This window comes from Ranitomeya variabilis, chromosome 6 (genome assembly GCF_051348905.1).
Source record: "Ranitomeya variabilis isolate aRanVar5 chromosome 6, aRanVar5.hap1, whole genome shotgun sequence".
Lineage (NCBI taxonomy): Eukaryota > Metazoa > Chordata > Amphibia > Anura > Dendrobatidae > Ranitomeya > Ranitomeya variabilis.
In genome coordinates, this window is record NC_135237.1 from 277,875,179 (window position 1) to 277,889,488 (window position 14,310).

General features: G+C 44.4%; 1 protein-coding gene across 1 annotated transcript in view; it reads left to right on the plus strand.

Moving 5' to 3' along the window:
• ELP2 (elongator acetyltransferase complex subunit 2) overlaps nucleotides 1-14,310 on the plus strand; it is a 184,798-nt gene that overhangs the window by 88,914 nt on the left and 81,574 nt on the right. Inside the window, exon 11 of the mRNA XM_077269687.1 lies at nucleotides 2,426-2,557. Within this exon, the coding sequence (XP_077125802.1) occupies nucleotides 2,426-2,557 (132 nt within the window). The remainder of the gene's footprint in view (nucleotides 1-2,425; nucleotides 2,558-14,310) is intronic.

A 14,310-nucleotide genomic window follows, 5' to 3' on the forward strand; every position in this document is an offset into this window, starting at 1 on the left:
GGAAGGTTTCAGTCTGCTGCCTGGTTGAATATATTGTGCAGTCATGATTGAGCAGACATTCAAGGACAGTTGTTTCATTTCTGTGCGACTCAATTTCAGCATGCTTGCAGGCTATCTTCTGTGAAAATGGGAATCGGTTGCAAACCAGGCAGAATTAGTTTATGGCATATAGTGCTAGAGCATTGTATGTGCGTTTATCCATTTACAGGCATTCTTTGTGGGAAAGCTCCAAGCCATGTTCTTTGGTGACCTATAAGCAGTGCTGCTCTGACATATCACTCGGGTATAGAATCCACTTCTAGTGCTCAAATTGCTGTCTATCATTTCTTTTCAACTTCACTTCTGCTTCTTGGCATTCCAATCTTGTGGGAAAATACTAATGCAGCATAAAATTTCCGATTTTGCAAGAAAGTTTGAAATACTTAAAAATGTGGGCCAAATATGTAAGATTTGTCTGGATGATGGTTGTTGCATGTGAAATAGACTCTGTTATACACACCTCAACAGTGAGATTGCAACACAAGGAAGAAAGTCGTGGAATTATGGAAATCCAAGGATCGATAGACATATTATTGGTATGGAAATGATGAAAACATAGAGACCACATTTTCAAAGTATTTCAATGTATTCAATATTGAGTATTAACAAGTACAGAAATATCTCCGATTCCCTAACAAACAGGCAATCCCCCTCATGTGTTGCAGCTGTCTTAACAGCCACAAAACATGCAGTCGCGGAGACTCGAACATAATGTAGGAGCACGCCCAAGATACGTGGATAACACGTTATCTGAGCACTTTTCCTCATCACTGTTACTTAATCATCAAGTTCCGCAGCTGCCAGCTACCTTTATATTTGCCATCCAGTGATATCCCAGATGTTCTTCATGGGAGATAACTCTGGTGATGCTGCTGGCCATGTTAGCACATTCAGACAATGCAGCTTGCTCACAGTAGCACAAGCAATATGTGGCCAGACGTTGTCATGTTAAAAAAAACAAAAAACGGACTCAGGGACAGTTGGGACAAATGGCCGTACGACTGGTTCCACAACCAAATCAATATCATGCCGAGCTGTTAAGGTGCCTGAATTGAAGACTAGAAGGGTCCTGCTATTGTACATTATTTCATCCCACATCATATTCCGGGGTTAGGAACTCTTCATGACTTTTGTTGCCCTCATACTCTCAACATGGAGACCATATGTAATGATAACTGGAGAATGATCTGGAGACCTAGTGGGGAATGCCATGAAGAAGCCTATACAAGGGAATGTCACACTAGTCATATTTCTGAGACCATGGTGACCAGTGGCATAAAGTGCAGTAGCTGGAGCCCTCTAGTCTGCAGTCCTGTTGCACTTAACAACTCAGTGTTACATTGAACTGGTGGTGCAACCAATTGTATTGGCATTTTAATGTTCTGCCCAAGTGCATGCTGAGTGGCAGAACATTCTTCAGACAACCATCTATAACCTCATGCCTGCCAAAGAGAATAAGTGCATGTAACATTTCCTGTACCTGGCACTCAGACTTGATACAGAATAAATCAAGAAGTTTTGAAAGATGGTTCTCATTTTTATTTTTTTCATCATTTGCTTTTCATTACCATGTTTGTGTAACTTGTGATTTCCACAATTCTTCCACTTTGTCTTATTTGTGTTTAAATGTCAATGTTGCGGGGTGTAGTTTCATATTATATTTGAAGGTTAGTAGTAATAAATGGGAACCTTTCATCATATTGCCCCTACAGGTATGCACATCCCGGTTCTAAAAGGGGCATTCCAGTATTGCAATATTGATCCAATGTTGATCCTTGATAGGCCATTTTGAATCCATAAATTTTAATGGAGCATTTAAGGGGTTACCGTAACCAACATGTTCACGCCATTACTTTTTCCTGCATAAAAAATCAGCTATTCTTACCTTCCCTTGCTCCAACTCTCGGCAACTGCTACCTGTAAGAGTATACAGGGTATGGTGACATTACAACTTAGTGCACATGTCTGTTACGGCTCGGCAGCCACTGCCGTCTACACCTGCATACATCTTGAGCCCAGTGACTAGTTGCAGCTGTCATATGTGCTGTAGTGGTCTTGTCACCGCTGTAAACAATCACCTGGAGTAGTGGTTGAGAGGTAGTGCTGGAGCAAGGGAGGGAAATACTGCTGATTTTGTTATTATTACATAGAACAAGCTGATGGGATGAAAAAGATTGAAGATGGAAAACTCCTTTAGCCATTGAAGTTTCAAGGGAACCTATACATGTTACCTTAATTTAATAGTTATGGGTTAAATAGTGGTTATCCATGTGACCCTGTTTTTTGTTTTTTACTATCACAAAGAAGTCTTTTCATCTGCATTATATTTCAGATGCCTTCCGAGAAATGCCTAATTTTTTTTTTCCTTTTCTCTTGTCAATTGAAGGTACGCGTTGGAGAAGTTGGAGGAAATACTCTAGGATTTTATGGCTGTCAGTTTAGCCCAGATAAGTCAATGATTCTTGCCCATGCATTTCATGGAGCCCTGCACTTGTGGAGTCGGAATTCAGACAAGCATGTAAGAAACTTGAGTTTTGTGTTTTTTGATAAAAGAAAAAACCTAATGTAAACATGTATTGCAAGTCATATGATGAATATTGTATAGTTAGTGTGCTCACTCCTTGATTGAGGCAGATGTAAAGGAATGTACCGGTGCACTTAATCACGTCTTCTGTACAGTGTAGAGCTAAGACACGACCCAAGGATCTTGGTTCAGTACTCTTCTAGTTCAGTTTTAGAATGCCGCACCTAGGAAAATTAAAAGATTTTTATTCATCTTTCTCTAATGTAGTTAGTTTAATCATCATACATCCATTGATTCACATGAAGCGTAATTTTTAAGTTTGTAATCTAGATGTAAAGCAACGTACTTTGTAGTGTTGATTAGCTTTTCTTACCTGCAGGCTTTGGCAGAGTAGGAGGAGACATTAATTACTGCAGCCCTTTACTTTGTCCCTGCTCGCGTCTGCTGCAGGTGTAAGTAGAGAATTATAGACCAGATACCTTAGATCACTTATTTCCTGCTCGGATTTATGGCTGAAGAGTTGGCTTACCGAGTCTCCCTCAAAATAAGCCCTAGCGTGATTGTAAAGGATTTTTGGAGTGTGCTTGAAATATAAGCCCTACTCCAAAAATAAACCCTAGTTACAGTCAGGGCCGGCAATAGGGGGAATAAAACTGAGCAATTGCCCAAGGCCCTCCACTGTGTTAGGGGATCCCAGTGTTTCTTTTCTGAAGCTAAGATTGCTTGAGGATCTTTGAGGACCACAGTCATGTGACCATTATGTCACCAAAGGTCTCTTAACTGCAGGAATCTAGTGAACTAAGCAGGAGACAGGCTGGTATGCAGGGCCAGCCTTAGGGAGAATGGGGGGGAAATTTTCAGGGTCTCGAGCATTTCTATTCTGAAGTCAAGCTTGCTTGAGGACATTTGGTGACCTCATAGTCATGTGACTATGATGATGTCACCAAAGATGACAGACCATTTTTCTTCAAGTGCCTCCCTATTGTGCATCTTGAAACAGCCACACTGCTAGTTTTCAGAGAGTCCTGTATCTCAGCTGATGTTATTTGTGGGTTTTTCTTTGCATCCCGAACAATTTTCCTTGCATTTCTCACAGGTCACAGGTGAGGATGTTACCTTTAGTAGCCATTAAACCCATTTGTGTCAACTTCTCTGCATGTTATCAGGCCAAAATCACCAGGGTATGTGAACTTTTCATCAGGTTCATCTGGATGTTTTGGGTTGTCATTATGATTTAAAAAGAGAAAACACAGTAGTTTGACAATAAATGGCTTCACCCAACCACTAACCATGGGTGGAGAAAAAGTTTCGGTGTTATCATTCATATTCTCTGAAAAAAGGCCAAGAGGGTATGTAAACTTTTGAGCACAACTGTATACGCATATTGTATGTACATTTCTGCCAGAGGCGCACGGCACTTTTAAGATCCCTAAATTATTAAGTGGTGTTCGCCTTTTAATGAATTGGGTGCATCTTACTCCAGCGGCCCTCCTGTTCATTAACCCCTTCCCGACATGTGACGGTATAGTACGTCACATGTCGGGACCCCCGCTTTGATGTGCGCTCCGGCGGTGAGCGCACATCAAAGTCGCGACATGTCAGCTGTTTTTTACAGCTGACATGTGCGCGCAATAGCGGCGGGTGAAATCGCGATCACCCGCCGCTATTAACTAGTTAAATGCCGCTGTCAAGCGCAGACAGCGGCATTTAACTACCGCATCCGGCCGTGCGGCCGGATATGAGCGCATCGCCGACCCCCGTCACATGATCGGGGGTCGGCGATGTGTCAGGAAGGTAACCATAGAGGTCCTTGAGACCTCTATGGTTACTGATTGCCGGTGGCTGTGAGCGCCACCCTGTGGTCGGCGCTCACAGCACACCTGCAAATCTGCTGTGTAGCAGCGATCTTATGATCGGTGCTGCATAGCAGAGCCGATCGGGCTGTGCCTGCTTCTAGCCTCCCATGGAGGCTATTGAAGCATGGCAAAAGTAAAAAAAAAAAGTTTTTAAAAATGTGAAAAAAATAAAAAAAATATAAAAGTTTAAATCACCCCCCTTTCGCCCCAATCAAAATAAATCAATAAAAAAAAAACCCAACCTACACATATTTGGTATCGCCGCGTTCAGAATCGCCCGATCTATCAATAAAAAAAAAGCATTAACCTGATCGCTAAATGGCGTAATGAGAAAAAAATTCGAAACGCCAGATTTACGTTTTTTTGGTCGCCACGACATTGCATTAAAATGCAATAACGGGCGATCAAAAGAACGTATCTACACCAAAATGCTATCATTAAAAACGCCAGCTCGGCACGCAAAAAATAAGCCCTCACCTGACCCCAGATCACGAAAAATGGAGACGCTACGAGTATCGGAAAATGGCGCAATTTTGTTTTGTTTTGTTTTTTGCAAAGTTTGGAATTTTTTTTCACCACTTAGGTGAAAAATAACCTAGTCATGTTAGGTGTCTATAAACTCGTAGTGACCTGGAGAATCATAATGGCAGGTCAGTTTTAGCATTTAGTGAACCTAGCAAAATAGGCAAGCAAAAAACAAGTGTAGGATTGCACTTTTTTTGCAATTTCACTGCACTTGGAATTTTTTTCCCGTTTTCTAGTACACGACATGCTAAAACCAATGATGTCGTTCAAAAGTACAACTCGTCCCGCAAAAAATAAGCCCTCACATGGCCAAATTGACGGAAAAATAAAAAAGTTATGGCTCTGGGAAGGAGGGTAGCGAAAAACGAAAATGGAAAAACGGAAAAAGCTCCGGGGGTGAAGGGGTTAAGACTGGCCTGCCAATGCCAGTCTTAATGAATAAGGGCCATTTTTCTCGTTAGAACATCGCCCGGTGTAAATAGATGTGCTGCCGATAACATGATAGATCATTCTGTCCCCATACATATTAGTGACTGTTCTATCCCCATCGTTCTTCGTCAGCCTGTGTGAAGAGTAGATTGTTGTACATAGAAAAAGGAAATGGGATCGCAATAAATTCATGATAGAATTCAGGGTTTGGAGAGTTATGTTGATGTCCCAGAATATGATGACATGATTATATTTGAAATAAATGTTGTTGGGTTTTTTTGTTCATGGGAAAAAATAAGACATCCCCTGAAAATAAGCCCTTACCCATCTTTTAGAGCAGAAAATAGTAGAAGACTCTTATTTTTAGAAGTCTTATAAAAAGACTTATAAGAAGTCTTATTTTCGGAGAAACATGGTAATAAAGTCCTGTAATTACAGCTGCGTGAATCAAATGGTGTGTAGGGATGTACTGTGAATGGCGGTGTCAGGAGACACAAGAATAATGTGAGTTACCAGGCTGATAGAAATAGTGACCAATCTGCTGCTCAACAATGTGTCCCACATGGCAGACAATAATGGCTTCCAATTAGGACGTTATTGAATTGGAAAGAAGGATGTGTATGCAGCAAAATCTGCTCAGCTGTGAAGGGAAAGCCTGCAGAAAGGTGCTACACATGAAGATCTAGGAACATCGGGGCACATTTACTAATCCTTAGATAGCTGAAGACTACACGGTCTCCAAATTATCAATGTGCCTCATGCAGTGTGATGCATTTGGTAAATAATTGCACCAATGATTTGCTCCAGGACATATAATGTAGCAGTTCAAGCCATGCTTCCTTTCTTCTAAGTTTTAACTCTTTTCTATGGCTCTTATCGAGTCAGTCAAAAAAATGATTAAAACAGTTAAAGATCAACTGCACGTTCTGAAATTTTTTTTAGCCCCTTTCTGCCATTGGCCATACTATCCCGTCCATGTGACCTGGGACTTAATTCCCATGGACGGGATAGTACGTCATATGCGATCAGCTGCGCTCGCGGGGGGAGCGCGGCCTGGTGTCAGCTGATTACCACAGCTGACATCTAGCACTATGTGCCAGGAGCGGTCACGGACCGCTCCCGACACATTAACCTCCGGAACACTGCAATCAAACATGATCGCAGTGTTCTGGTGGCATAGGGAAGCATCGCGCAGGGTGGGGGCTCCCTCTGTGCTTCCCTGAGACCTCCAGAACAACGCGTCTCCTCCTGTTTCCTCCCTGCAGGCCCCCGGATCCAAGATGGCCGCTGGGGTCGTTCCGGGTCCTGCAGGGAGGCGGCTTGTCAGTGCCTGCTGAGAGCAGGTGCCGGCAAGCCTCCGGCACTGCCTGTCAGATCGCTGATCTGACACAGTGCTCTGCAACGTGTCGGATCAGCGATCTGACTTTATGCACTGATGTCCCACCCTGGGACAATGTAAAAAAGTTTAAAAATATTACACTGTGTAAAAATATTTAACAAAAAATCCTAAATAAAGAAAAAAATAAATAAAATAAATATTTGTTCCAATAAATACATATCTTTATGTAAATAAAAAAAAAAAAGTACACATATTTGGTATCGCCGCATCCGTAGCGACCTGACCTATAAAACTGTCCCACTAGTTACCTCCTTCAGTGAACACCATAAAAAAAAGGCAAAAAACAACACTTAATTATCATACCGCCGAACAATAAGTGGAATAACACGCGATCAAAAAGATGGATAGAAATAATCATGGTACCACTGAAAACGTCATCTTGTCCCGCAAAAAACGAGCTGCCATACAGCATCATCAGCGAAAAAAATAAAAAAGTTATAGCCCTCAGAATAAAGTGATGCAAAAATAATTATATTTTCTATAAAATAGTTTTTATTGTATAAAAGCACCAAAGATATAAATGAAGCATCGCTGTAATCGTACTGACCTGTACTGCTTTATCAATTTTACCACACTTGGAACGAAATAAACGCCCCCTCAAAAGAAATTCATGAATTGCTGGTTTTTGTTCATTCTGCCTAACAAAAATCATAATAAAAAGCGATCAAAAAATGTCATGTGCCCGAAAGTGGTTCCAATAAAAACGTCAACTCGTCTTGCAAAAAACAAGACCTCACATGACTCTGTGGACCAAAATGTGGAAAAATTATAGCTCTCAAAATGTGGTGACGCAAAAACTATTTTTTGCAATAAAAAGCATCTTTTAGCGTGTGACAGCTGCCAAATATAAAAACCCGCTATAAATAGTAAATCAAACCCCCCTTTATCACCGCCTTAGTTAGGGAAAAATAATAAAATTAAAAAAATGTATTTATTTCCATTTTCCCCATTAGGGTTAGGGATCAAGTTAGGGTTAGGGTTGGGCCTAAAGTTAGGGTTAGGGTTGGAGCTAGAGTTACGTTTACGGTTGGGTTAGGGGTGTGTGAGGGTTAGGGGTGTGGTTAGGGTTATGGTTAGGGGTGTGTTGGGATTAGAGCTAGGGGTGTGTTGGGGTTAGGGGTGTGGTTAGGGTTAGGGGTGTGTTGGGGTTAGGGGTGTGGTTAGGGTTGGGATTAGGGTTAGCGGTGTGTTGAGGTTAGGGTTGGAGTTAGAATTGGGGAGTTTCCACTGTTTAGGCACATCAGGGGCTCTGCAAACGCAACATGCCTTCCGATCTCAATTCCATCCAATTCTGCGTTGAAAAAGTAAAACGGTGCTCCTTCCCTTCTGAGCTCTGCCGTGCGCCCAAACAGTGGTTCCCCCCACATATGGGGTATCGGCATACTCAGGACAAATTGGACAACAACTTTTGGGGTCCAATTTCTCCTGTTACCCTTGGGAAAATAAAAAATTGGAGGCAAAAAGATCATTTTTGTGAAAAAATATGATTTTTTATTTTTATGGCTTTGAGTTATAAACTGTAGTGAAACTCTTGGGGGGTTAAAGTTCTCACAACACATCCAGATAAGTTCCTTGGGGGGTCTAGTTTCCAATATGTGGTAACTTGTGGGGGGTTTCTACTGTTCGGGTACATCAGGGGCTCTGCAAACACAACGTGATGCCCGCAGACCATTCCATCTAAGTCATTCCGAAACGGCGCTCCTTTCCTTCCAACCTATGCCATGCACCCAAACGGTGGTTCCCCCCCACATATGGGGTATCGGCGTACTGAGGACAAATTGGACAACAACTTTTGGGGTTCAATTTCTCCTGTTACCCTTGGTAAAATAAAAATTTGGGGGCTAAAAAATAATTTTTGTGGAAAAAAAAGGATTTTTTTATTTTCACGGCTCTGCGTTATAAACTGTAGTGAAACACTTGGGGGTTCCAAGTTCTCACAACACATCTAGATAAGTTCCTTAGGGGGTCTTCTTTCCTAAATGGTGTCACTTGTGGGGGGTTTCCACTGTTTAGGCATATTAGGGGCTCTCCAAACGCGACATGGCATCCTATCTCAATTCCAGCCAATTTTGCATTGGAAAGTCAAATGGCACTCCTTCACTTCCGAGCTCTGTCGTGCGCCCAAACAGTGGTCCCCCCACATATGGGGTATCAGCGTACTCAGGACAAATTGTACAACAACTTTTGGGGTCCATTTTCTCCTGTTACCCTTGGTAAAATAAAACAAATTGGATCTGAAGTAAATTTTTTGTGAAAAAGTTAAATGTTCATTTTTTTTTTAAACATTCCAAAAATTCCGGTGAAGCACCTGAAGGGTTAATAAACTTCTTATGTGGTTTTGAGCACCTTGAGGGGTGCAGTTTTTCGAATGGTGTCACACTTTGGTATTTTCTGTCATATAGACCCCTCAAAGTGACTTCAAATGTGATGTGGTCCCTAAAAATAATGTTATGGAAATATTAGGGTTGGATAAATATATCCCTGGTGTGTGCTGCGGCCGCTCCCAATTAGACTGAGTATTTTGAGCGCTCATCAAGAATGGACTGTACACAACTGTGACAGAACAACATTCCATCAATACTGAAACTTTATTGTACATACATAGTTTTATATTTTCACATAGAAAGGAGTGGTTAGGGGTTGTCAGGGGTGGTTAGTTAATTACCATATTGTCTAGCTCCTTTGTCATTGGTTATCTAAACATATATGGAATATTGTGATTAATGCTCATATGACTGCTGATTAAGCTGATTAAGCAACTAAACTTGAGTTCTGTATGTAGGACAGAGTTGAGTCATCTGACACTGTTGGTCTGCTGTTTCAGCAAGATTCAGCTATATTCTAGGCATTATTTCAGACATCTGACCCGAGTTCCTGTTTTTAAGATGGAAAAACCCCATACAATCTGTCTGCCTTATATCAGTTTGTCAGCCATTTTAAACCATTGATTATAATGTATATATTAGCTGTGAGCATATAAGTATATATTTGATTATAGAGGAGTATACATGCAAGTGAGATCTACATGATATATATATTTCTATCACAAGCCCCCCTTAGATATCACTTGCCCTAATCCTAGCCTCCTGTCCCAAAGCGCTGCAACTCTTTTGTGCTGTCGGCGAACTGACACAAGCCTAACGCCTGTGCCCCACTCCGTACAGACTTTTCGCAAATGGGCGGTCAGGAGATCTGTCCCTAACGGGGGTTCGTTGCAATCAGTCTCTTAGTCAGTAGCAGGTGTAGTGAGCGATGTGCAGTCTTTATCAGGGAGGTCATCTGTTCGGTCAGGCAGGGCATCCACAACATCATTCTGGCTTGGGTGTCATCTTCTGGTAGGGGAGCTTTCTTGCCATGCGATGAGTGGATCCAAGTGGGTCTTCCCTCCAGTTTCACAGAGTTTGGTGTCATCAGCAGCACTTGAGCAGGACCATCAAATCTGGGATCGAGTGGTGTTCTCCTTACAAACTTTTTCACCAACACCCAGTCTCCTGGCTTCTAGGAGTGCATACCGGACACTGAATCTGGATCTGGCAATGAAGAAAAAAAACTCGAGAATGGATGTTAGCAAGTTTCTTGGTGATTTCAATTACATAAGCAGACAAAGTATCATATTGCATAATCAGCTGCTAAGGGAAAGGATACCCCTAACCTGGGACTAGACACAAACAAAATTTCATATGGTAACAGCTTTTCTGGGCCTCTGGGAGTATGCCTAACACTGAGTAGTGTGATTGGGAGTGTGTAGGCCTAAGTCTGACCCTACTGCTGACTAGATCTCTCATGTGAGGTTTGCTGTGAATGCGGGTCCCTGGTCACTCTCTATCACTTCTGGGACCCCATGGCTGCATATCTCGTCTCTGAGAGTAGCTTCTTTGCAGTAGTCTTTGCTGACTGGTTCTTCACTGGGAAAGCTTCTGGCTGCCATCCTGAGAACACGTCCACGACCACAAGGGCATATTCGAATCCTCCACTTGGCGGCATCTGGATGTGGTCTATCTGGATCCTCTGGAAGGGGTACAGTGGTCTGGCAAGACGATGTGTGGGAACTTTCTTCATTCTTCCAGGGTTGCATTTGCCACAGGTCAGACAGCTGTTTATGAACTTGGCTGTTAGGGTGGAGATTTCTGGAGCGAACCAGTAAGCACCAATCGGATCATTCATCTGTGTCTTTAATCTGTGTGTGGGCCCATGTGCCCACTGGACCACCATAGGGTACATGCTTGGGGTAAACAGGGTTTGTAGTCCATTGAGTATACCCTTCCTTCTTCATGTGTTGCTCACTTCTGCATCCAGCATTCCTTCTTGTCCTTTGGGGCTTGCTTTTGCAGCTTTTTTGAGCAGATCCCAGGATGTCATCTTGTCAGGTTTCCTGTCTTCAGCCGTCATGTAGTAGCCGTCCGGCTCTACGACCTCTTCCACTTTTCCATATTGTCTTCCCTTGACTGCTTCTTTGGCTGCCATATTGACCATGTTGTTGCCCCGTGCCTCTACTGTGTTTAGTTTTCCATGCGCTTTGACTTTTAGTACAGTCACCACTTTTGGAAGTTGAAGTGTGTTCAGCAGGTCCTTAATGGCTCCATGATGCTTCACGGTTGTTCTACTTGCTGTGATGAAGTCCCTTGCAGCCCAGATGGGTCCGAAGTCGTGTGCTATGCCATGCGAGTACCCCAAATCGGTGTACATTTTCTCAGTCTTGTCAGGCCTTCATCAGCGCTATCAGTTCTGCTTCCTGGGCTGACAGACTGGGCGGCAGACTTCTGGACCACAGGATCTCTTGATTGCTGGTCGCTGCACCTCCCGTGTGGAATCTTCCTTCATCATCTGCAAATCTGGAGCCATCCACATAGAGGATCAACTCTGGGTTGGTCAGTGGCTCTTCTGCCACCTTGGGTAGTCCTGCTGTTTCCTGTTGCATGATGCTGAAGCAATCATGGTCATCCGTCCGGAGCAAATTCAGATCAGACTTTTTATCTGAAGGTCCATATCTGTATCCCCCCTTGGGAGTGGGAGTAGAGTGGACGGGTTGAGGACTGTGCATCTGGAGATGGTCGGGCAGGAATAGAGAGCACTGGAGGCGAAGATGCCTGGCGGTGGAGAGATGTTTTGGCTGGGTTTGGTTGAGGATTGCTGAGATGTCATGCAGAGCCAGGATTTCCAATGGCTTTTCCACTGATGTCAGTAATCCTGTCCAGGAGGGCGTGTGCTGCAACTGCTGCTCTCATGCGGGAGGAAGAGGCTTCCCTTGCAACTGGATCCAGGCAAGCTGAAAAGTAGTCCGAAAGTCTCTGCTTTCCCCCCTGAAGCTGTGTCAGGACTCCAGTAGCAAGGCCTTCTTTTCTCATCAAGTAGAGACGGAATGGCTTCTCGTAGTCAGATGGGCCTAGTGCTGGCGCTGAGACTACAGAGCCTTTTAACTTCTTGAACGAACTGAAGGCCACATCTGTCTGGAGGAACGGGGTCACGCTGACGTATTCACACAGAGGCTGCATTAGGACGGAAGCATCAGGGATCCAGGCTCTGCAATACGAAACTAGACCAAGGAAGGCCTGTAGCACCTTTGGAGTTGTCGGAGGGACCATCTTCTCCACTGTGGTCTTCCGGTCATCTGTTAGGCGTTTCGCCTGGTGAGCAATACAGTGTCTCTGGAACGTAACTCGCTTCAGACACCACTGGACTTTGTTCTTTGAGATCTTGCAGTGCTGCTCCGCCAGGTAGAGTAGGAGATACAAGGAATGGGCTTTACACGTGTCAAAGTCAATTGCACAAAGGAGTAGATCGTCCATGTATTGTAGCAGGGTTACTTCTGCATGTTCTGCGACCCAGTTGGTGAGGACTGTGGACATTGCTTTGGTAAACTGTGAAGGGCTGTTCTGGGCCCACTGTGGCATCACTGTCCATGTGTGGTGTCCCCCCTGGTGCATTAAGGCAAACAGGAACTGGTCTTCCGGATGAAGGGGAACACTGGAGAAAACATTAGCCAGGTTGTTCACTGTGAACACTTTTGCTGTGACAGGCACATTTAAGAGCAGAGTGTGCGGATTCGGCATAATTGCAGTTTCAAACACCGTGGCGTCATTCACAGCTCTCAGGTCATATACCATTCTGAACTTGGCTGGCTCTCCTTTTACAGTCTTTTTCTTGACGGGGAAAAGCGGGGTATTGCAAGGCGATGTGCGAGGAACAATGATTCCTATTTCCAGGTAGACCTTCAGTTGGTCAGAGGCAGCTTGACTCTAGGCCTGGCCTGGGCCTTACGAGGGTACGGGGTACATGGCTTGAGTGACACTCGTACTGGGGCAACTTGAGGTTTTCTCATGTGCTGGGGTCCCTTAGACCATAGACTTTCTGGTACTACATCCAGTACCTCCTTGGGTAGGCCTCATCAATTGTTTAATGTTCTTGTAGGGCCGCCAGCATGACTCTTCTCGGGTCAGGGATGAAGAAAGTGTCACTGTCCCATCTCCCTGGAACACTGTGGTTGCCTTCAGCTTCTGCAGTAGGTTCGCTCCCAGCAGGTTGAGTGGCAGGTCCTTTACACCACAAACTGGGACAGGATAGAGTGTCCTGGCTGAGTGCACACGCTCAGTGGCTTTGTAAGCTGAGAATGTCTGACTTGACCATCAATGCCCATGCGAGACACAGAGGATTCTGATAGGCAGGTGGGATCAGTGAGTTCCACAGGTGTCATCACACTTCTGGCTGCACCACTTTGGATCTGACAACGCCATCCATTTTAAGGGTAATTTGAGGTAGTGGTCTTGCAGATGAAGTTTTACATGTCAGGAGCATAGTGTCTTGCGGGCCTGGCTTGCTTGCCTCTGTCCTATGGACGGGGTACTTCACTGCTTTCTGCACTTCCTCCTTGACCTGTTTCTCTGGACCAACTCTTGGATTGCATGGGTCCAGTCTCTTCGGGGGCGTGGGTGCCCTGCACTGGTTCTGGAAATGGCCAAACTTGCCACAGATGTAACACTTGACACTTTTTCTGTCTTTGTAGGGTGGTTGCGCTTCCAGGTCAGTAGTCACCATGAGAGGGGCCGTCCTCTGCAATCCTGGTTGGGACTCGGTCCCTTTGGCTACTGTGGACAATGGCATGATGGGCACTGTAGCGGCAGCGGGGTCCGGCCTGCTGATTAAAGCTGCGGTGGTAAGATGGGGCCTGCAGGTGCGTCAGTGACGAGGCCCGGGGGTGCCATGAGACCGGCGGCTGCATCCAACCCAAGATCTTGGGGCATTACAGGGGCTGTGGCTGCATCTGCCATCACTTCTTTCCCCTGCTCCAACATAGCTTCTCCCCTTTGTCAACCTTATTGAGGTCGGTGTCTCCTCTCTGGAATCTGCAGCGGTTCTTCCGGTGTGTTGATCGGCACTTTGCAGCATCTTCACCTCTGGCTTCCCTTCTGGCGTTCTCAGCAGCATGGCACCCTTTTCCTTCTTTGCGCTCTTTGTGGTGCTATAATGGCGGCAGTTTTGGTGACAATCGGCAATAAACAGTCTCCTAGGCGCACATAAAACATTTTGCTGGGTCAGTCCAC